Here is a 22,396-nt window from a genome sequence, read left to right on the forward strand (position 1 = left end):
AATTTTTTCCCCTAGTTTCTTGCTTTCTTTCTTATCTTGGGGGCATTGGTTTTTTGTGTGTCCAACAACTTTTTAATTTAATGTAATTGAAATGATCCATTTTACATCCTGTACTGCATTTTATCTCATTTGGTCACAGATTCTTCCTTTGTCCATAGATATGACAGGTAGAATTTCCCATGCTTCCTGAATTTATTCATGATATCTAAATCATGTACACATTTTGATTTTAACTTGGTATGTGATATGAGATGTTGGTGTATACTTAATTTCTGCCAATGAGTTTTCCAGTAAGTTTCTAATGAGTTCGTAGCCCAAAAGCTCAAATCTTTTTATTTATAAAATGCTAGATTACTATGGTCATTTACTACTGTGGAATAACACTGATTTCATCACCCTATTTCTTAGCCAGTACCAGATTATTTTGATGACTACCATTTTATAATACAGTTGGAAATCTGGCAATGCTAGATTAACTTTCTTCCCTTTTTTTCATTGATTCTCTTGATATTCTGGATCTTTTCTTCTTCAGATGAATTTTGTCATTGTTTTTTCTAGCTCTATAAAATAATTTTGGTAGTTTGTTATGGCACTGAATAAATTCATTTAGGTTGAATTATCATTTTTATTACATTGGCTCAGCCTATTTGTGACCAATAATTTCATTAATTGCTTAAATCTTATTTTGTGTAAATGTGGGTTTGTCTTGGCAGATAGACTCCCAAATATTTAATATTGTCTATAGTTATTGTAAATGAAATTTATCTCTTCCTGATGTCCTTTGTTGATAATGTCACATATAGAAATGCTGATGATTTGTGGGTTTATTTATATCCTGCAACTTTGCTAAAGTTGTTAATTGTCAATTTAGTTTTTTTAGTTGATTATCTAGAATTATCTATGCTATAGTGTCTGAAATATATTTTTCAATGAACTAATAATTCAAGACAGTCAGTTCTGCAAACCTTTTTAAGCATGTAGTAGGTATAAGGTATTGTGCTAGACCCTGGGGATACAAAGACAAAAGGAAAAGAGTCTCTAGTCTTTCTTGCAGAGATTTTTTTTTTATATTGATAATGGTTTTCCAGAAGTCCTTTCCTAATCAGTGATGTAGCATATAGGAACAAAGCAGAAGCTTTTGTTAGTTAATACAGCTGAGATGCAATTTCAACACAGACTCATCTATAAATGGCTTTTAAAATCATTAATATTTATTAAGGGGTGATGAGGACTTAATTAGGAGAGGAGATGGATGTGAGAGATTATATGTATGCATTTCAACAAGTCTTGGAAAATGATTGGATGTGGCAGTGGTGGGCTGGTAGAAAGTGACAGACAACATGAGAGGGAGAAGGAAGAGTCAAGGATGATTTTGTTTGCCAAAAGGAGTTAGTGATGCCCTTGATAGAAATGGGGAAAGTTGAAGGGAAGTATGAACCCTGTTCTAGACATGTTGAGTTTGCAATACATCCAGGACATCCAGGAGGTGATGGCCAGCAAGCAGAAACTAGATTTCAAGAGAGAGACAAAGACTTGATTCTGTAGGAGCAAGGATTTATTGAGAAGTTATTATGGTTTAAACAACAAAAAGTGTCCATGACACTTTTAGAAACCAAGGTCTTGTGATTTATAATTTGCACTTTTACTGCATTCACTGAAAAATGGAAGCTCTTTTTATAAATTCCCTCCATGAAATCAAATCAGAAATTCACCAGGATCCTCAAGGAGTACTTACAGGCAGTTTCCAGATCATGCCTTTGAGAACCACTGCTTTAGTGAAAGTGAAAACTTTTAGTGAAAATTGTTCTGAATTTTTAACACGTTCATATGTTGATTCAGTCTATAACCTGTTTTGGTCAGGATACGCTTATTGAATTTGGAACCTTTGATCCTGCCTGTCTTATGCCAACCTGCCCAGATTATTGGACCTACTCAGGATCTTTGACTACTCCACCACTCTCAGAGTCTGTCACCTGGATCATTAAGAAACAACCAGTTGAGGTTGATCATAATCAGGTAAGTTTTTTCACACTTCATTTTTAAAAAAATTCTGTCACCAGTAATTCAGTACATTTTAAATGAAAATTCAAAGTCACCAGAGAGCAAAATATAGCATCATTTTAACATCATTAACGACTCTTTAGGAATATTAAGATATATTCACATGTCATTCCAAGTGTTGTTCACTCTCAGCTTAGAAAGAAGTAGCCACTTGAAACCAACACCACACAGAGGAAGTATAGCTACGATCCTGTGAGGCTTCCAGTATTTTTTCTGCATGATTCATCGAGGGAGAGATGAAAATGTGGACATGTGCCAATATAGAGCCTATTGCATCCCAGGCATTGTCCTAAGCGTTTGATCCTTACCACAACCCCGTGAGGCGAGTGCTATTATTATCCTCATTTTATAGTTGAGGAAACTGATTCGAGCAGAAATGACTTACTAAGGATCACTCAGTAGGTGTCTAAGGCTGAATCGTATCAAACCCTAGGCCCAGAACTTTATCCACCGTGTCACTTGCTGGCTGGTGTCATGGGGTATTTGGGAGATGGGATCGGATGGGATAAATGAACTACTTTGGGTCAGTAACAAAGGTTTACCCTGGAGGTGAAAGGGCAGGCTTGGCCAGGCCAGAGCCTGGTCTAGGGTCTAGCACACAGACCACAGTCACAGATTAGGCAAAAGTCACTGGAAGTTGTAATTTATTCTTAAACGAGGTTTGAAGGGAAAAGGGAATTACTATCACTGTTTTACTAGCTAAAAGCCCAGGAACTAAGCCTTCGCGAGAAGGGTCTTCATAGAGTTTGATAGACTCCTCTTATCTCCCTCTCCTCTCTCACCCTAAAGTCTGGCTATCCCACACTAACCCAACCTCTTTTGATGGTTACTTGAGGCAGAATTAGACAGGGACCCAAGGGAAAGATCCCAGTCCAGATGGACTCTGATCTCCCACTCAGCTGTTTCAGGCTCACTTCAGGTTCAAGGATCTTCTTCCAAGGGAAACACAGGTATCCACAGCAAGGACAGGTACAGGAACTCCGCCAAGTATTTGACAGCAAATCCTTCCAGAGAGACTCCCAGCTCTTGAGTGCTCAGCTCAACATTCCAGAATCCTTCCCTGTTGGTCTCATGCCTCTTTTCTCTGCAGACCTCCATTTTCCTTATAACTCTGGGCAATCTTAGGGACAAGGCCTCTATTTAGGAGAAGCTCTTTCAGGATCTTCAGCACTGGAACATTGCAGAATAAAACAGGGAAGAAAATGTGTAAGGCGGGACTCCTGTGAAGTGGGGATTGGGTAGACAGGATACAGGGTGCTTCTTGGAGACCTTGGCAATGTAGACACAGAGCCAGAGGTTGTAATGACACAGGAGTCAGGGTTCCTAGGAGAATCTTTGGGTAGCAAAGGCTTCATAAAAGCCAAGACTCGTTACTGTCATAAGCAGTGATAAATCAAAAATATAAATAGAGCCATAAAAAGCTTAGAAAAAGGAAAGGTCAATAGCTCTATACTAAGAAGAGGTGTAGCGGGTAGAAGCAAGATGACAGAGTACAGCCTAGGACCCACGTGAATTCTCCTAACACTCCTCTCCAAATGACTTTAAAATAATGCCTCAGTCAAGTTTTAAAGTGGCAGATATAATAAAAAGTCAGAGGGAGACATTGATGCTGCTTAAGACAACTTCGAAGGTCCACAGGATAGGTCTGTGACCCTGGGGCAGGTGCAGGTCCAGAGCATGGCAAAAAGCTAATGATTTTATGAGACATCAAGAAACAATTTTAAAAAATCAAAACAATGAAAAAATAAAAGAAAATATGAAATATATCATTAGCAAAACAATTGATCTGGAAAATAGGTCAAGGAGAGATCATTTAAGAATTATTGGACTAGGAGCAGCTGGATGGCTTAGTAGAGAGAGCCAAGACTAAAGATGGGAGGTCCTGAGTTCAAATATGACCACAGACACTTCCTAGCCGTGTGACCCTTGGCAAGTCATTTAATTACAGTTGACTAGCTCTTCTTTTCTTCTGCCTTGGTACTGTTACTTAGCATACATTCTGAGACAGAAGGTATGGATTTTTTAAAAAAGTATTATTGGAAAGCAATGATAAAAAAAGAGAGACTAGCCATCACCTTTCAAGAAATTATCAAGGAAAATTACCCTGATGTCTTAGATCCAGAGGATAAAAATTGAAAGAATCTCCCAATCATTTCCTGAAAGAGATCCCAAAATGAAAACTCCTGGAAATTTTAGAGAGAAATTCCTGAATTCATAGGTCAAGGAGAAAATACTGCAGACAGACAGAAAGAAACAATTCAGATATCTTGGAGTCACAGTCAGAATCACATAAGATTTAGAGGCTTCCACATGAAAGGAATGGAGGGCTTGGAATATGATATTCTGGAGTACAAAGGAACTAGAATTAAAGCTGAGAATAACCTACCCAGCAAAACTGAGTATAATATACTTTAGTAAAAAAAAAATGGATATTTCATGAAATAAAAGACTCTCAAATATTCCTGAGAAAAGAGCAGAGCTGAATAGGGAATTTGACATTCAAAACAGGACTCCAGAGAAGGGTAAAAAGGTAAACAAGAAATATTAATCATAAGGGGTTCATGGAGTTTAACTGTTTACATTTCTATATAGGAAGATGATACATGTAACTCCTAAGAACTTTGTCATTATTAGCTTAGTTAAAAGGAGTCTGCACAGACAGAGAGCATGGAAATGAGTCAATTATGTTGGGATGATATCCAAAAAACAAATGTAGGGGTGAAGGAAAAAAAGGATGCAGTAGGAGAAGGGGAAAGAAGTCAGAATGAAGCAAATTCTCGGAGGAAAAGGAGACACACAAAGAAAAGTGGGAAATGGGGTGGTAGAGTGCTGGCAATGCCTGAACTTCACTTTCATTAGAATTGGTTCAAAGAAGAAAGAATGTATTTTATACATACACTCTCATTTGGGTATGGAAATCTATCTTACCCAGTAAAGAGATAGGAGGGGAAAGGGATAAGAAAGATGGGGTGAGGTGGGATGACGTGGAAGAGGACAGTGGTCAGAAGCATTGTAGACTTTTGAGAAGGACAGGATAAAAAGAGCGAGAACTATAAACAGAAGAAAATGGGATGGCGAGAAATGCAGTTCGTGATCATAACTCAATGTGAATGGGATGTGCTAAGCTATAGAAATGGATGGCAGAACGGTTTTGAAACCAGAATCCAACAATATGTTGTGTACAAGTGACACACTTGGACAGAAAGACACATTGGCATGAAGGTCTGAGACAGAGTCTATTATGTTTTGGTGGAAGTAAAAAAAGGCAGGGGTGGAAATGATCATCTCAGAGAAAGCAAAATCAAAAATGGATCTAATTGAAGGAGCAAATACCGGGAAAAGACATTTTGCTGAAAGGTACCATAGACAATGAAGTAATGTCAAAAAATTCTACAGCATGTTTCTCTAATAAAGGCCTCATTTCTCAAATATAATGGCAACTGAGTCAAATTTATAACAAATAAGAACCATTCCCAAATGAATAAATGGTAAAAAGTATATAAATAGGTAGTTTTTGCAAGAAGAAACAAAAGCTATCTATAGTTAGATGAAAAAAAAAATATCTAAATCACAATTAGAGAAAGGTAAATTAAAACATCCTTGAGACATTACCTCACACCTTTCAGAAATAATAAATGCTGGATGGGATGAGGGAAAATAGGTATATATAAAATGAACTCTTGGTGGAATAGTGAACTGGTCCAGCCATTCTGGAGTGGAACTATCCTAGAGGGCTACAAAACTATGCATAACCTTTTATCCAACAATACCACTACTAGGTCTGTACCCCAAAGAGATCAAAGAAAAAGGACCAATATGCACAAAAATATTTCTAGAAGTTCTTTTTGTGGTGACAATTAGAAAGTGAGAGGATGTTCATCAATTGGAGAATGATGGAACAAGTAGTGGCTCTATGATTGTGATGAGGTACTATCATCCTAGTAGAAATGACGAAGAGAGTGGTTTCAGAAAAAGACATTTCAAGCCTATGTGAACTGATGCAAAGTGAGAAGAACCAGATCATTGTGCACACGAGCAGCAATATTATAATGATGCTCAACTGTGAAGGATTTGACGGATAAACTCTGAATACAAGTTGAAGTCGAATTTCCTCCCTTTTTCCCCAATATAGTTAATATGGAAATATATTATGCCTGAATTATGCCTGAAAAAAGAAGAGGCCGGAATGTTTGAACACATTTCTCAGCTCCTGAGATTGATATTGTGCATGGAAGACAATGGTGCTATCCCACAAAATATCCCCTGATGTATCTTTGGGAGAGAAAATTCTGAGACAGGAGAACCATAAATCTGGTCTCACGTATTTTTTAGGCTTCATGTCTGAAGACAGTACTACAGCTGGCGATTACAAATTCCCTGTCCAAAGAGATCAATAACTAAAAATTATATGAGAATTTTGATTTTGATATAAAATTACCAATTTGAGAGCTTGTCTTTTTGGTGTGCCTCTTAAGACTAATAGATGATCTGAAGGAAGACTGTGCAGAAAGATACTTATTCTCAATTGCTTTATACCAAACCAAACTGTTCCACCAGCAACTGGGATGAGCCCATTTTGGTTAAAGTAGACAATCTTTCAACAGTACCCCCTCTTCCCCTCCCCCCTGCCTTTGAGGCTGTGTTCCTAGGTAGGTTTGATCAACGCAATGTGTCTTCCGAGTGCAATCAGCCAATAAACTGGGCCACCTGCTTGTTTAAGAGATTTTGTACTGCAAGCAGTACAGCTACAAAATGAGAAGGAAGAACATAACTACATGAGTTTAGTAATGATGACAGATTACAGTGAGCCATAAATTATTAGCATTAAGAATAATCTAGTTGTATACACTGTTTCAGTTGGCTAAAACATGTCTAATTACTATTAGATTTGTTTTACTGTGTATGTTATTTCTGAGTGGCCAAATATGAACTGTTGTACTTGTTAAGCAATATTTTTTTCCTATTGAAAATATTTATATTGACTGTTTCTCATTTTCAGCTTGAGGCATTTCGAATGTTGCTTTTTACTTCAGTTGGGGAGAAAGAAAAGAGAATGGTTGACAACTTTCGTCCACTTCAACCATTGATGAATCGAACGGTCCGTTCCTCATTTCATCATGATCATATATTAAATCTGCAGAAGGGAAGAAAACAGCAAACCCACCATATTACTCCATAAAGAGATAGCAAGAGAATTATTTTGTTTTAGTATGTAACTTACTTCTGGGCTTATGTCATAATTTTAAGAGATTTAGACTTGTCTTTTTAGGACATATCTCAATGTATGTAAGCTCATATTTTAGAAGATTATTATATATAAAATAAGGGAGGATTAAACATGCACATTAAGGTAAAAGAATAAGAATAAGCGCCTTAAACTTTTCTCAGAGGTTTTTACTACTTTATTTAGATACATTTATCCTCATATTACAAAGAAAAACAAGTAGGTTCTCAACTAAGCATATAAAAGTCATTTAATCAACTTTAAAAACAATGCAAAATCAATAGTTGTGTCTGAAAGATTAAGCCTCAGATGGAAAGAAATAGAAAGATATATGTTACAGACAAGTTGATTTTTGCATACTAAGTAAATGGGAAACTATTTGACCTTTAAAAAAGGGAAAAGATTATAATTTTTAATCAGAATTTTATAGGTCATATTATTGTCATTAGCTTATAATAGGGTATATTAGCATACTTTCCACAGAGCAAAAGAAATAGAGTAGAAATTGGATGTAATGTCATATAGTCGGTATTTTGCAACAGTGAGCATCTGGGCAAATCACAATCTTTCTTAATTACATAATGAATTTTAAGATCCTTTGATGAAAGATGGAAAACATTTTAAGTTTAGTTATAATTAAGCGATTTGGTATACAATGCTTTGCACTTTGGAGAGATTCAAAATAATAAATTTCAATTGAATCATTATTTTAGATGTATTTAATGGCAATGTTGTGATTTCTTACCACTTGTTATTTGCCTCTCTTTTTCTCATTTAAATTCTTGGTAGAAATAAAAATCACATTATTCTTCTGTGCTATAAGTGCCTTTAATCCTTTTTCTCAGGAAAATTCCTTTATTTTATTCCATTTTTCAAAATATCTTTATCTTATTCCATTTTTTCCATTAATTCTCATGGTCAATAACCCTGTTCTTCATCCTCAACATGGCTTCCAATCCTTCTACCCTTCCTTTAGTTCTTTACTAAGTTATTTTCTCTGCTCTGCCTAGACTATCCTCCCTTCCTTATGTCAACTGATTGGTGAATTATTTCAGCTCTACAGTGTGCTTTACTTCCATACCCCTTACTTCTTCGTCCTACTGATGATCTTGCCTTTTCAAACACCAACCCTGGATTACATTTACCATTTGCCTCCTTTGCCTTATTCACATACTGCCAAATAGAACTGGAAAAAATCATGTAACCTCGTTGATTGATTATGTCTACCACAAATGTATATGATCAAATCTCACAGTAGTAAGGCAGTCCTTTTACTATGCTCTAATTGATTCACTAGCCTACTTTCCATAACAGCTGTTCCAATCCTTCTCTCTAATCAAGCTTTCTTCTCAGCTGACGATGCTGACTCTTTATTTTATTGAAGAAAACAATTGAAGCCATTCCCCCAAAGTTCCCTCTTCCTCTCTGCCTTTCATTTCAAATAAAGCAGATATTCTTCCTCATTAACTCATCCTTTCTTCTGGTCTCAGATGAAGGTCACCCATCTTTTTGACAAGCACCGTGTACAGGCCTCTTGCTCACGGAACTCCCCTCCCATCTTCTTTCCTTTGCTTCTAAACTCTTTGAGAAAGCCATTTACAAGAGGTCACTCCACGTCCTCTCCTTGAGTTCTACCCTACATTCTCGGTCCTCTGACTTCAGCATTCAATTTCCTTTTGGCAATCTCCAACGTTAGGTCCAGTAGGCATTTCGTACTTCTGACAAAGACGTCGTTATCTTTCCTTAGAGACCTTCTCTCTCCTAAACGTTCCTTTCACTGAGGACAACATCACCTTCCCAGGCTTGGAGGCTTTTCACTCCCATTTAGCCCCTCTATAGAATATGTTGTCAGATATTGTTTCTGCCATCACCGTTGTGCTATGCGTTTCCTTTTCTCTGCTCACACAGCCACTGCCCTGGCTCAAGTTCTCATCCCCTCCCAAGTAGGCTGCCCCAAAGCTTCCTACCTATTCTTCCCACTCCGGGTGATGTCTCACTCCACTCCCAAAATGCTTTTTCTAAAGCCCAGGTCTACCCACGTCACCTCCCTTCCCATAAACTCCAGGGGTTCCCTGTAGCCTCTAAGATCTCCCCCTTCCTCCATCTCCCCTTCAGGTACCTATTCTATGATCCAGCTACATCATCCACTTGCTTTCATCTGCACATGGCACTCCACTTGTCATCTCAGGATCTTTGCACGGGCTCACCCTCACGCTTGGGGTGCTCGCTCTCCTCTTCAAGGCAGCTCAAATCTGACTCCCCCCACCCTAGCCTCCCAACCACTACATTAGCTGCAGTTATCTTCCCAACTTTATCTATGTTTCATATGTACCTGGCAATTTATGGTCTCTCTGGTTAGAATGTATGCTCTTTGAGGGCAGCTGCTCTTTTTGCCTTTCTTTGTATCGCCCGCGCTTTAGGTTTCATATTGCTTCATAGCACTCTGGCACAGAGTAAGCGCTTAATAAATGCCTATTGACTGCCTGAATAATTACGTATCGAATGCCAATGAATTAATTCCTTAAAGTTTAGCGTTTCTATGGAGATTTAAATATGCTTTGCATGTAAAATGTGAATATATATGAATGTTCTTTTATAGGAAATATTTTTATCTTGATTTCTCTTGTCTGTGTTAACACTTGTTATATTTACTGTTGGGAACTTACATGAGAGAAAATGTAATTGCCAAATGTAGGGATTTACAATAAAATTTTTATAGAAGCCACATGTATACATTTAAAAGAAAAAAATGTAAATATGTATTCAGGTAAATGACCAAGATTTGGAGTTCTTTTATGGTCCAAATGCAGAAATGTTTTCCAATTTAATTAAGATTTTATATATTTTCATTTGTACACTTTTACAAAAAAAATACACTTTAGATACGTTCTTTACATTTCAGAAACTTTGTTATAACAAAATAGCCAGAATGATAAGTTAAAATAATGAAGTCTGCTTAAAATAATCTCATCCACTTTAACAGTTACTTTTTGTACTTTATATTGTTTTAGAATTTGTTAAATTGCTATTTATGGTAGGCAAATAACCAACTAAAATCTTATAAATGTATACAATGATCTGCAATATGCAAAAATTAATATGATTAAAACATAAGTCCTTCTTATATACATTTAATAAGTTGCCATTTTGTTGTCTATCTCTCAAGGGTTGCCTATATAGCTTTTAGGTGGTTCTCCCAACTATTGGGAAATCTGTCTTTAGTTTTAGGACTGTGAAGATAATTAGAGCTTTAATATTTAATTAACATGCTAATTTTCTACACAGGATATTTGTCCCTATGTTATGTTACTTACTTTGAGTGCCACAATCCTGGGAGTCTGCCTTTTTTAAGGTAGCAAAACTTTTGATGTTTCAAAGACACAAGCATGCTAATGTTCGTCTTAGGCAGCTTTTAATGCACTTTATATACAGGGTAACAAGAAGCCAAATATCCTACTTCATACCAATAAAAAGATGCTCACAAAATTCCAGTGCAAAGCTACAACACAGTAGATGTTATATTAGTAAAAGGCTCAACATATAAGAAGCAAACTTTCCCCATCCCAAAAGGAGAATGGATATTCTTTGTAAACTTTAACTTTTTATTGATCTTATTGATACTTTCATTTCCAAATCTAAAATTTTAAGATCAAAGATTTTTTGTTTTGTCAAATAAATATCAGTAACACTTTTAGGTTATACTACTTAACACTTGTCCTTTTAAAGGGCAGCTCAGTGGATTGAGAGCCAGGCCTAGAGACGGAAGATCCTAGGTTCAAATCTGACCTCAGACACTTCCCAGTTGTGTGACCCTGGGCAAGTCACTTGACTCCCATGGCCTAGCCCTTACCACTCTTCTGCCTTGGAGCCAATACACAGTATTGATTCTAAGATGGACGGTAAGAGTTTTTAAAAATTGTCCTTTTAATTGGGGTTATAGGTTTCCCACATCTTTATTTATGTCTTTTTCTTTTCCCTTTCTCATTTGAAGTCTACTGTTACCTGTTTGTGAATCGAAGCTGTCCTCTTTTATATTAAGATCCTACCATGGTGACTTACTTAGAGTGAGTTTGTATTTGTCAGAGGGATTTGATCTGAAGATTTCTGGACTTTCTGTCCACTAAGCCACACTGCTTCTCATGAGGGAAATGGAGAAAGATGTTTTCTACTAAGAGTTAGGACTAGAAAAGACCTTCGAAACCGTCTTGTCCAGCCTCTCAAAGAGATGCCCAGAGAGGTTCCTTAGCTTGCCCACGCCTCCATAAGCAGCTTTTCTGGCTTCAAGTCCAGTGTCTTTCCCACTGCACTATTCTCCCTCTGCTGTTTACCCTCATGCAAATGCAAGGACATTGTAAGCATTCCATGGATGGCAGCGTCCACATTCTTATTGTGGCCAGCTGGGGTAAGACCAGATCCATTTCTCCAAAACTTCTCCAGCCAAAGAAACGCTGAGGAGGACAGATTAGGAGGCCTCTGACGTGCTCCCAGATGTAGAGGGGAGAATTGGCTCTATGTAACAGTCTAGATGTTTAGTTCCGAGACCTTCAATGACCTTTTCTGTCTAAAAAGGGCCTTAGCTAAACAGAAGTTCGGACGTTTTCTGGCTATGAAATGATATTGTCAAATGTTATCAACCAGTTAGGTATATCGCTAATTTTAAGCCAGTCAGCTATAATAATTCTACTGCTGTAAATAAGAGAAACGACCATTCATATACCCACCCACACCCGTAAAACGGGCAAATATGTCATTCTATCTCTCAGCCAAATACAAATTCCCACGTTGTGGACACAAGCACAGAAAGAGAATATCCAATGTACAATGATTTCTACTTAAAACATCACTGCCTCTGTGTTATATACATCTTACAGCTGTGAAGAGAAACATCTAAAAGTCCTGGAATATTTTAGTTCCACAAAAAAGCTTCCTTTAACTAGTTATAGTCATGTTGGAATATATCCATAATTGTGATTATAATATTGCTTTTATAACTTTATTATGCACATTGTCCCAAGCCAGACATGATGAGTGCCATTTGAAGCATTTGCTACCTTCAAGAATTTATGAAACAGGGGGCAGCTGGGTGGCTCAGTGGATGGAGAGCCAGGCCTAGAGAGGTTCAAATCTGAACTCAGCCACTTCCTAGCTGTGTGACCCTGGGCAAGTCACTTGACCCCCATGGCCTAGCCCTTACCACTCTTCTGCCTTGGAGCCAATACACGGTATTGACTCCAGACAGAAGGTGAGGGTTTAAAAAAAATAAAATTTAATTTAATTAAAAAAAAAGAATTTATGAAACTCTGCCTTTCCCACATTCTTCCAATGACAGAAAAATGTAATCAGTGGCCAAATTTATAAGATATAGTGAAGGATTTTGTTATTGCTGAGATATCTATTCTCAGCCTAACTGAATATTTATGCAGTGACTGGAAATATCAAGAATTTTTTAAGAGACTTTTAAAAAAGAGTAAACCCATTTTACCACTTTTCCAAGTTCAAATATATATATATATGTGTGTATATATATATGTGTGTGTGTATATATATTTACTGTATGTAGTAATATCTGTCAGTGATATCAAAAGTTGTTGGTTTTTAATAATCAGCAAGCATTTATTAATCTTTATGCGTCGAGACAATGCTAGGAAGCATATTGATGGAAGATTCTAGTATTGACATAAATTCAATCTACTAATGCCAATAGATGTCATGATGTTTGTAATAATGTTATACTATTCTAGGACATTTATACCACAGCATGTATAATTAAATATATATGCAATATATAAATATATAATTTAGAGCATTTCTACTTTAGAAAAGTAAAACAAAAGAATATTTGACTACTGGCACCAGCAGTTTGACTGTCTGCACTGACTACATGTAAAAACGAATTAAAATTTTCTTCATTTTTTGCTGTTTTATTCATTGGTGAATTTATTTGTTTCATATCAAACATTTAAAAAATATTTTTCCACGGTGACATGATTCATTTTCTCTCCCTCCTTCCCTCCCCCTCCCAGAGCTGACAAGCACTCGTACTAGGTTATGCATGTGTTATTACTTGATACCTATTTCTAGATTAGTTATTTTTGTAATAATCTTTTAAAATCAAAACCTGAAATCCTATGCCCGTATAACCAAGGGATAAACCGCATGCTTTTCTTCTGTTTCTTCTCCCACAGTTTTTTCTCTCGATGAGGACAGCGTTCTTTCTCATAAGTCCCCCGGGGTTGAGCTGGGTCATTGCATTGCTATAGGAAGTACTTCATATGACTTTAGGCCTTTTCTATATAGCCATAGTTAACAGCTTTGGCGAAAATAAAGAATTTTGTGATTTGGGTTTACCTGAAATTGGCTTCAGCTCTGATCTCATCACCAAAGCAGCCCAGATTGAAGCACTGTTTTGTGGGCTAGCCAGGTCGATACAGGGGCTGGAACTGTCATCTCCGAGTAAACACTCTCTACCAATGCAAGTTGGCACGTTCTCCATGACTAAAGGACTGAGACTGTAAATGACTGGTCCGAGGATTCAGTCAGTATGTATCAGAAATGGGATGTGAATCCATGAAGGCAGGTGGACAGTGACAAGAGGTCAAAGGTCACCTAGAATCCTGAAGCAAGGTGCTGTTGGGAAATCTAATGGGCCTTTGAGGGGAGGCTGGTCTTGGGCTCTGAAAGAGCGGGAGCTCCCAGAGAAACTTCCAGAGACTGGAGACACCCCTACAGCCATTATTCCCAATCCTTCAGAGAAGCCATCAGCCCTAAGTCATCCTGCTGTTCTGAACTGAGAGGAAACCTGTGTAAACTCGATCAGCTGCCAGTTATCTCAAAGGGGTCACCCAAGAGGCACGGTTAAGCCTGAAGATCACCTCTTGCCCCAGCTAAACCAGAGACTGTAATCCTTCTCATAGTTAGTCTAGGTGAGCCCTAACATTCCATCAGTAGACAGAGGCTCAGGCCAGCCAGTTTTTAGCCCGGCTTCAAGTCAAGCATCACCTCCCATTTCCCTCTTTCCCAAACGTCGACCCTCGTAACCCTTTAGGAAACATTCCTCAAACTTAGGCAAGCAGCCAGACTAATGTACAAAGAAGAGCAAGAGGAGAATGGTGGGGTGAAGGCTGTATTCGCCAGGGAGAGCTTTCTCGGGCCCAGGTGAAGTCAGTCACTGCAGCAGACCTGCTCAGGTTAAGCATAACAGCCTGGCCAAACATCTATTCCTTCCTTCCCGAGGCCTTCTCTGTTCTGATACACCTTTCTGATCTGGCCAGGGATAGAGAGCAGCCCTTTGCTCTCTGTCTAGAGGGGTGGAAATACCTTGAAAGTCAGTTTACCCAAACCAACTGACTAGTCATCTATAATAACAACCCCGGGGTTTCCTTCCCTTTTTACACTTCCTGGCTTTGAGGCTAGCACTCTATCCATTAAACTATACGGCCTTTCATCTCCAGTTATTACATATTCATCTTCTTTTAAAAGAAGCATGGTATGTTGAAGTTTCCTAAATAGTATATACTTTAAAATAAACCTCTTATTGGGCATTAACAAGAAAAAATGAGATCTAACAAGCAGTCGGCCTATAAGTGTTATAATGCCATCCACAAAAAAAATTAAAAAACCGAAGAATGCCTCTGGTTCATTGCTGGATTCTCCATTGGAAGCTTTGTGAAAAGACATGGACAAGATACTTGGGATGGAACCTTCATAATGAAAAGATCATGGATTTATAAAAGTTTGAAAGTAGATGCTTTCACTGAATTTGAAACACTCTACAAGACTTAAGTATTTTGACATCCAAATTGTACTGAATATTTGTATGACCAATTTGAAAATTTGGCAAGATATAAGCTTCTCAAAATAGTAGTATCTCAGCTTCAGGATTATTACATTTGTTTTTATCACATTTAAGCTGAGAATTTACTCAGTTTCCATGTTCAGAAGAATAAAATTATTTAATGGAACTATTTTTTTAATTGATTTTGTTAGTTGAACACTTTTATTGGGTGGGTAGTATGTACAAGGTATCAGGTAGGATGGGAAAAACAGTAAGAAATAGTTACTGCTTTCACCAAACTGTTGGTTAATAATAAAGATATAAAATGTCAATTGTCTAGAGGGCCAAAAATCTAAAATTTACTTTTCCTCAAATAATTATAATTTTATTTTAAGGGCATTAGGAATAAAATTTCATATTCTGATTGCTGGCTTACACCATGTCCTCCAAAATATATTAAACTAAGATATTAAATTTATCTCTGTAGCTCCTAGCATCCAGAATGGTGGTGAATGTGCTACATAGTAAACATTTACTACATGTTGTTGGATTGAAGTGAATTTATATAGCAAAATATAGGTATTTTGTTCTATCAATGGATGATGTAGTTATTTTCCCTTTGTTGTAAAATTTTTACAAAATTCTTTTAAACTTAATTTTAATTAACATTTTAATTAAAATTAATTAAAAAATAAAAATAAAAATTGTATTATCATAGTAAAATAACAAAGATTGACTTATATGCTTTAAAAAATAAACATTTTTTTAAAACCCTTACTTTCCATCTTGGAATCAATACTGTGTATTGGTTCCAAGGCAGAAGAGTGGTAAGGGCTAGGCAATGGGGGTTAAGTGACTTGCCCAGGGTCACCCAGCTGGGAAGTGTCTGAGGTCAGATTTGAACCTAGGACCTCCCATCTCTAGGCCTGGCTCTCAATCCACTGAGCTATCCAGCTACCCCTGCTAGAAAATTCAAAAGTTCTTTCTGAAAAATAAATGCCAATTTTCAAATCATAGTGAATTTGATGTGGGCAAAATGTCCCACAAATACTGCCAAGTAGCTGTACACAACCAATTGGATACACAATTGGTACACAACCAAAAGGATAAAGAAACAATAATTAATTGATTAGAATGGGGCTATCTTTCATATAAGACATGTGAGTTATTTAGATTCACAATTATGAGAAAACTTCTCACATCAATATTTAGACAAAACCTAGGTCTGTGATGGCAAACCTATGACACACATGTCAGCACTGACATATATAGCCATTTTCGATGACACGCGGCTTCATGCGGGCTCAGCATGCCTCAGGGGTAGTGGGAGGGGGTACTCTACACGCTGGCCGTGGGGGCAAGGAGGTGGGGCAAGCAGCAGTCTGTGAGCATGCCAGGTGGGGAGGAGGAGCATGTGCTGAAGGAGTGCACATAAGCAAGTAAACTGGGGGTGGCAGCTGCTGGCTCTTGTACACTCCCAGCCAGTAGGCTGGGGAGGGGCCAGTGAAAGATTGGGAGGGGCTCTGACCCACGTGCAACAGAGGAGTGCTGATTACCAAACACTTTTAGCTCCCTGAAAAATATAGCAATGGATTTACTCACAATTTTTCCCTCTACGTACTTTTGTGGGACCTTATTCTCAGCATTAAATAATATAAAAACCAACAAAAGAAACAGATTGACAGATGAAATTAGAAGTGCTTGGGTTTGAAGTGTACAAAATACCAACCTTCAATTGAAGATTTAGCCAATGAAATTCAGCAACAAAAAAAAGTCACTAATAGACAGGCTAGTTAAAGAATTCCCCCTCCCCCTCACTTATCTTAGTTCACAGCACCCCACCCTTGGGAAAAAATCCATGTATAAAGGTACTTCTATCCAGAGACAGGGAGAGAGTGCTCCTTCCAGACTGAGGACCCAGAAAGGGTGTAACCACTCTAGAGCAACTGTCACTCTCCAAGTCCCTTCTCCCCCACTCCAACTGTCATCATCAATATCTTCACTCCAACATTTCAACTGCTGTTGGTTTCACCTTAGTGGCAGAAAGGTCAAAGCTTGATTCAATTTTCCTTTCCACACCTGGAGACACAGGGCAACAACTGCCCAAACAAATGATCCCTTCCTTAGTAATTAATCAAGGAAAAAAGCATTCTTGAAAACTCCTACCCACTCTTACCTTTTACTCTTTCACTCTTTACCTTTACCATGCTTACCTCCTTTCCTTACCTTAATTACTTACTATACTAGCTACTCTGTAACTATAATCTCTTGCAGTAAACTTGTTTCCTGGAAATGGAGTTAGTTGGAGGCATCAATCAGTTCTTTAGATGAGACCTAATCAGCATTGCCTTCATCATTTCTGTACTTGGAAGGAGACCCAGTCATCTTGACCCCATCAAATTCAAAGTTGAAAATGTTGGAAAAGATAACTTAGGGGGACATGACAGCTTATCTTTTAAGTATCATATATACTCTTCTAAAACCCCAGAGGAAGAGAAGAGTGTCAAGATAATTTTAGGGTTGTGACTTAAAATTTAGATTTAATTGGTTGCCAGGGCCCAAATAAAATATCCAAGTCAGTCTGGAAATTTATGGTAATTTGATTAATATAGAGGGAAGGGATTTAAGGAGAAGGAGGGAAGAGGATATAGGACTCCTCCTGCCTGGCCTATGCCAGGGGGAGTTTAAAATTCCGCCTCTAGGTCTCTGAAGAAGATTAGAGGTTTCTAAGGGTAGAAAGTTGGAAAAGTAAAGGAGGAAACTCAGCCAGAAACTCACTACCGAACCAGACAAATAGCTTGTAGCCATGCTAAGATGCTGGAAGGCTCAGCATGCTGCTCTCAGCTAACTCTCCACTGCCAATAAGGTGCCGGAGAGAACAAAAATCCCAAATATAGAGACCTTTCACCCTTGTGTCTCCTCTAAATTTTCATGTCTCCCAATCATATCAAAGGCTTTTCTCCAGGACTGCCCATACTTTTAGTTCTCATCTTCTTTGATTTGATTATATCTTTAGAGTTACTTAACACTTCTTTGTTAAGGTCACCTTTTGTGAGTTACTTGACTTTTTTTTTTATTAATTTAACCTTTATAGTTACTTAACACCTTTTTGTATTAAGATCTAAAAACAGACTTAGCTTAAAGTTCTAGCTTCATTATAAGGTGAGAACTAAGTACCTTCATTGTTCAATCAGGAGATTACAACTTTATCTTCCCCTAAAGTACTAAGTAGGGTAGAGTAATTTAGAGCTCCCAAGACATTACTGATTTTGTTAAACTAAGTATCTTCATTGTTACAAACAGGAAATAGCTAAATCCAATCTTCACACGAGGAATAATAATACAGAATTGCAGAGAGGCAAATCTTTGATCAATATAAGGGAATACTTTCTAATACTCAGAGTTGTTCGAACAGAAATAGAATGCTTTTTGATAGGTAGAGAGATCACCATCATTGTAAGTCTTTAAGAACTGATTTAGGAAGCTGTAACTATCCTGTTCAAGATTCATGTGAGACCTTTGAGGATACCTCATCACTGATATTCTGTGATTAGGACCCTAGAGTTTTCTTAATATTTGTCAAGTTCATAATAAATAGAAATATCTGCAGGAAAGGTTTTATCACATTGGGTAGAATATAGGATTTATAGAAGGCACATGGGTAAAAAGGGTGTTGATGGGTTATAATATGCACCAAAGACATAATAAATGGTATAAAAAGAACACTGTTTATTTAGAGGAATAGTGGTCTTTAAATGCCATTTTTAATTTTGTGCCAATAAAAACTTCATTGTATTTATAGTCTAGACATGTTCCTTTTCCATTGTGTGAAAATAACTTAAAATTTGTGATTGTAGGAAGGTAAGCTTTCACAGGCGATTAGACCCAACTCTGTGTATAGTACAAGAATTTAGCTAAATTTAGGGAGGCTAATACCTGGGCACAGTGCCTGGTACATAATAAGTACTTAATGCTTGCTGTCTGAATGATTGGGGACCCAGAAACATGTTGAAACAATCTCTGTTCTTACAAAGCTCATTCACTAGCAGAGGAGACATTAATCAGAGTTAACATTTATATAGCCCTTACTATGTACCAGGCACTATACTTAGTGCTTTACAAATATTATTTCATTTAATCCTCACAACAAATCTGGAAGGGAGGTGTATCCTCATTTTATTGATAAGGAAATTGAAGCAAGCAGGTAAAGTGACTTGCTCAGGATCACAAAGCTAGTATCTGAGGTCACATTTGAACTCAAGTCTTCCTGAATCCAGGCCCACTGTACCACCCAGCTGCCTATGTATATGCCAGTATATAAAGAATACAAAATAAATACAAGGTAAATTTAAATCAAGGTAGTTCGTAAAAGAAAGCACTAGCATTTGGGTTGAATCAAGAAAGGCTTAATGTGGAAGGTGGTACTTGAGTGGCAGCTTGAAAAAAGAAATAGATTTCTATGAGGCTGAAGTGAAGAGTCCATTTTAGGGCTTTCGGAAGGCCAATAACAAAGGAATGTGCAAGGAACAAAGAGAAGGCCAGTTTGGCTAAACTGGAAAATAGTAGAAAGATTGTAATATGTAGATAGAGCCAGGAAAGATAGAGTGAGGTCTATGTGAAGGACTTTAAAAGCCATACAAAGTTGTCAATATTTTATTCTAGGAATAATAGGAAGCCAGTAGAGCTTTTTAAGTAGGGGAGGAATATGGTCAGATGTGCTTAAAGAAAATCCTATTATATAATGTTAATAATGAATGGGAAGAAGCTTGAGGTAGGGAGACTAATTAGATAATATAGAGTAGGGGAAGGACCTGAACTGAGGCAGTGCTATTCAGAGAAGAGGGGGTCAGATGGTGTAGAGATAGAAACAAGAGTAAATATGATCTTTAATCTTTACAGAACAAGAAATGTAGCTTGCTAAAAGGAAAATGAACCCTAGAAAGTCAGTAATTGAAGTTCAGAAGTGTAACATTTAAAAGAGTGGTTAGCATAAACTGTTAAATATAAAAGAGTGGTTTTCTTAAGCTGTGACTGCAGAAATATGATTTCAAGACAATGTCTTGATTTTATATTAAAAATAAAGTGGTCGCCAGGGAAAAATTCCCAAATATAAAATATACCCAAGTCAGCTGGGTTTTTATGGAGATTTTAATTAATACAAATAAGGAATTAGTGAGAGAGAGAGAGAGAGAGAGAGAGAGAGAGAGAGAGAGAGAGAGAGAGAGAGAGAAAGAAATAATGAGAATGAGAAAAAAGGTTAGGCCAGCCTAGGCCCAAGCCCTAAGAGAGAGATCAGTCAGTCTTTAATCCACTCACCACAAGATTTGTCCCAAGCAAGATGCTAGTATTCAGAGAGACCACCAGTTCAGCTCCTGAGCTCCACTTCAGCTTCCAAGGCTGAATACTTCCTCAGAGAGAGGTCTCAGAGGGAGTTTTCTCTCTCAGCTTCTGATCTCCTTTTAAAGAGAATTTTCTCCTATGTCACCTCCCCTAAGTTCTCACATCTACCAAATCACAATAGACGTTTTCCAAAGGACAGACCATTCTTAATTCACACCTGAGTAGACTAAACTTTTGAGTAATTCACATCTGAGTAGACTAAAGCCCCACACCTCTTTTGTTAAGGCTTGTCCCTTACAAGGTTGCAAGTTGCCTGACCTTCATAGGTACTTAGCACCTTCCTAAAAATAGACTTAGCTTAAGGCTTTTGCTTCACTATAAGTATGAGTTAAGTACTTTTTCATTGTTCAGTAAAGAGTTTTACAACTTTATCTTCCCCTAAAGTATGCTTAAGTATTGGTGGAGTAGAGTTCTCACATTCCTAAGTCCCTTCATTGTTTATAATGGGGAATGGTCTTAACCAAGTGTTCTGAAGTAGGGGCTGAGAATTTTTAAGATTCACAGAAGATTCAGGTGATCTTCAGTAATTAATCACAGAATCTACAGTCAGGCTAAGTAACAGAATTGCTTCCTTTGTAATAATTTCCACTTAGATAGCACTTTGTGGTTGCCAAATGAGTGATCTATTATCACATTTGACTCTAATAGTTCATAATGTAGTGTATTTTTATTTCCATTTTACATTTGTAACAATAATTTGCTTCAGTTCAATTTTTTTTTTTGCCCTGGTCTTCTGTCCTCTAGTCCTTTTCTCACTACAATATACAACCTCTGCATTTTAGAACATACAAAGATATATACACACATATCCATCTCCTGCACCCGGGTAGGTTGTAAGATTGCTTATGTATTACAAGCTAACAAAACTTCCTCATTCCTAAGAGAATTGAACTAGATGGCCTCTGAGGCATCTTTCAGCTCTAGATCTTAAGAGCCTAACTATGATTCTAAGTGAAAGAGATGAAGAATAGAGGATAAGGCATATGAATTCAAAGAAATGGGATATAGACTGCTGAGTCCTGTTTTGCCCTTCCAGGGCACAAAGGATAAGGATCTTGAGTAAATTAAGGGAAAGGTAGGTTGGAGTCAGAATGTGCAGGCCTTCCAACACCAATTGGTATTTTACATAAAAGGCAACTGATGCCATTGAAGCTTGACATGGTCAGACCTGTGTTTTAGGAATATCAAATTTGAAGGCTAGGTTTGGATAGACTACTATAATAGTCCAGAAAAGGGGTAAGAAGAGAAGATTCAGGCCGGTCATCAGTGATAGCATACAAGTACTTGAAAGGCTCTCTTGTGGAAGAGAGATTAGACTTTAACAAGGAGCAACTGGTAGAAGAGGTAGAACCAAATGTATGTTTGATGTGTGGGAAAGACGGTATGGAAGCTATCCAAAAGCAGAATGGACTGCTTGGGGAGGTGAAGGGAGTCTTTAAAGCAAGAGCTTTTCAGGGGTGCTATAGTGAGCTTCTTGGAAGGTCACGGCTTTTCCCAGAGGGCTTCAGCCCTCTCTTCCAGCACTGCAGTTCACGATGGCCCCAACTAAATCACTTACGACGCCTGCATTTATTTAAGAGGGTTTTTTTTTTTTCTTTTTAAAGGATTCTTGGGTTTTTCCTCGTAGCTTCCTTTACTTGACCAGTAACTCTTACGAGGAAGAGATCTTTAAGCCTCCTTTTCCCCAAGGTTTGGAAGACACAACCTACTATCTAAAAGTCCTCAGTCGGGGAAGAAGCCAGTGACAAGTTCACCTAGTCATATGGCCCAAAGAACCAACCTCTTCAGCTCTTTCAGTCTCCGCCTTCCAATTCAGGTGTAGGTCTCCTTTACTTTAGCTCCGTGAGTCAGCTACGTTTCCGGAGCGACCTAGAGTGGGGGAATTTGTTTTCCCCACCTCCTTGGTGGTAACAGCGAATCCGCGCGGGTCTTTCCCC

General features: G+C 37.7%; 1 protein-coding gene and 1 long non-coding RNA gene across 2 annotated transcripts in view; one reads left to right on the forward strand and one right to left on the reverse strand.

Moving 5' to 3' along the window:
* The window catches only part of CA5B (carbonic anhydrase 5B), a 72,089-nt gene extending 61,669 nt beyond the window's left edge, over positions 1 to 10,420 (forward strand). Inside the window, exons 7-8 of the mRNA XM_007500870.3 lie at positions 1,861 to 2,016; positions 7,061 to 10,420. Coding sequence (XP_007500932.1) covers positions 1,861 to 2,016; positions 7,061 to 7,240 — 336 coding nt within the window. The 3' untranslated portion in view covers positions 7,241 to 10,420. The remainder of the gene's footprint in view (positions 1 to 1,860; positions 2,017 to 7,060) is intronic.
* Positions 2,689 to 22,373, reverse strand: LOC130455946 (uncharacterized). Its single transcript, XR_008914254.1, has 2 exons — positions 22,240 to 22,373; positions 2,689 to 3,231 (listed from the first exon to the last, which is right to left on the reverse strand). It is a non-coding gene; the product is annotated as an uncharacterized LOC130455946 (long non-coding RNA).
* Positions 22,374 to 22,396: the final 23 nt, after the last annotated feature.

The sequence above is a fragment of the Monodelphis domestica genome, chromosome 8, assembly GCF_027887165.1.
Source record: "Monodelphis domestica isolate mMonDom1 chromosome 8, mMonDom1.pri, whole genome shotgun sequence".
Lineage (NCBI taxonomy): Eukaryota > Metazoa > Chordata > Mammalia > Didelphimorphia > Didelphidae > Monodelphis > Monodelphis domestica.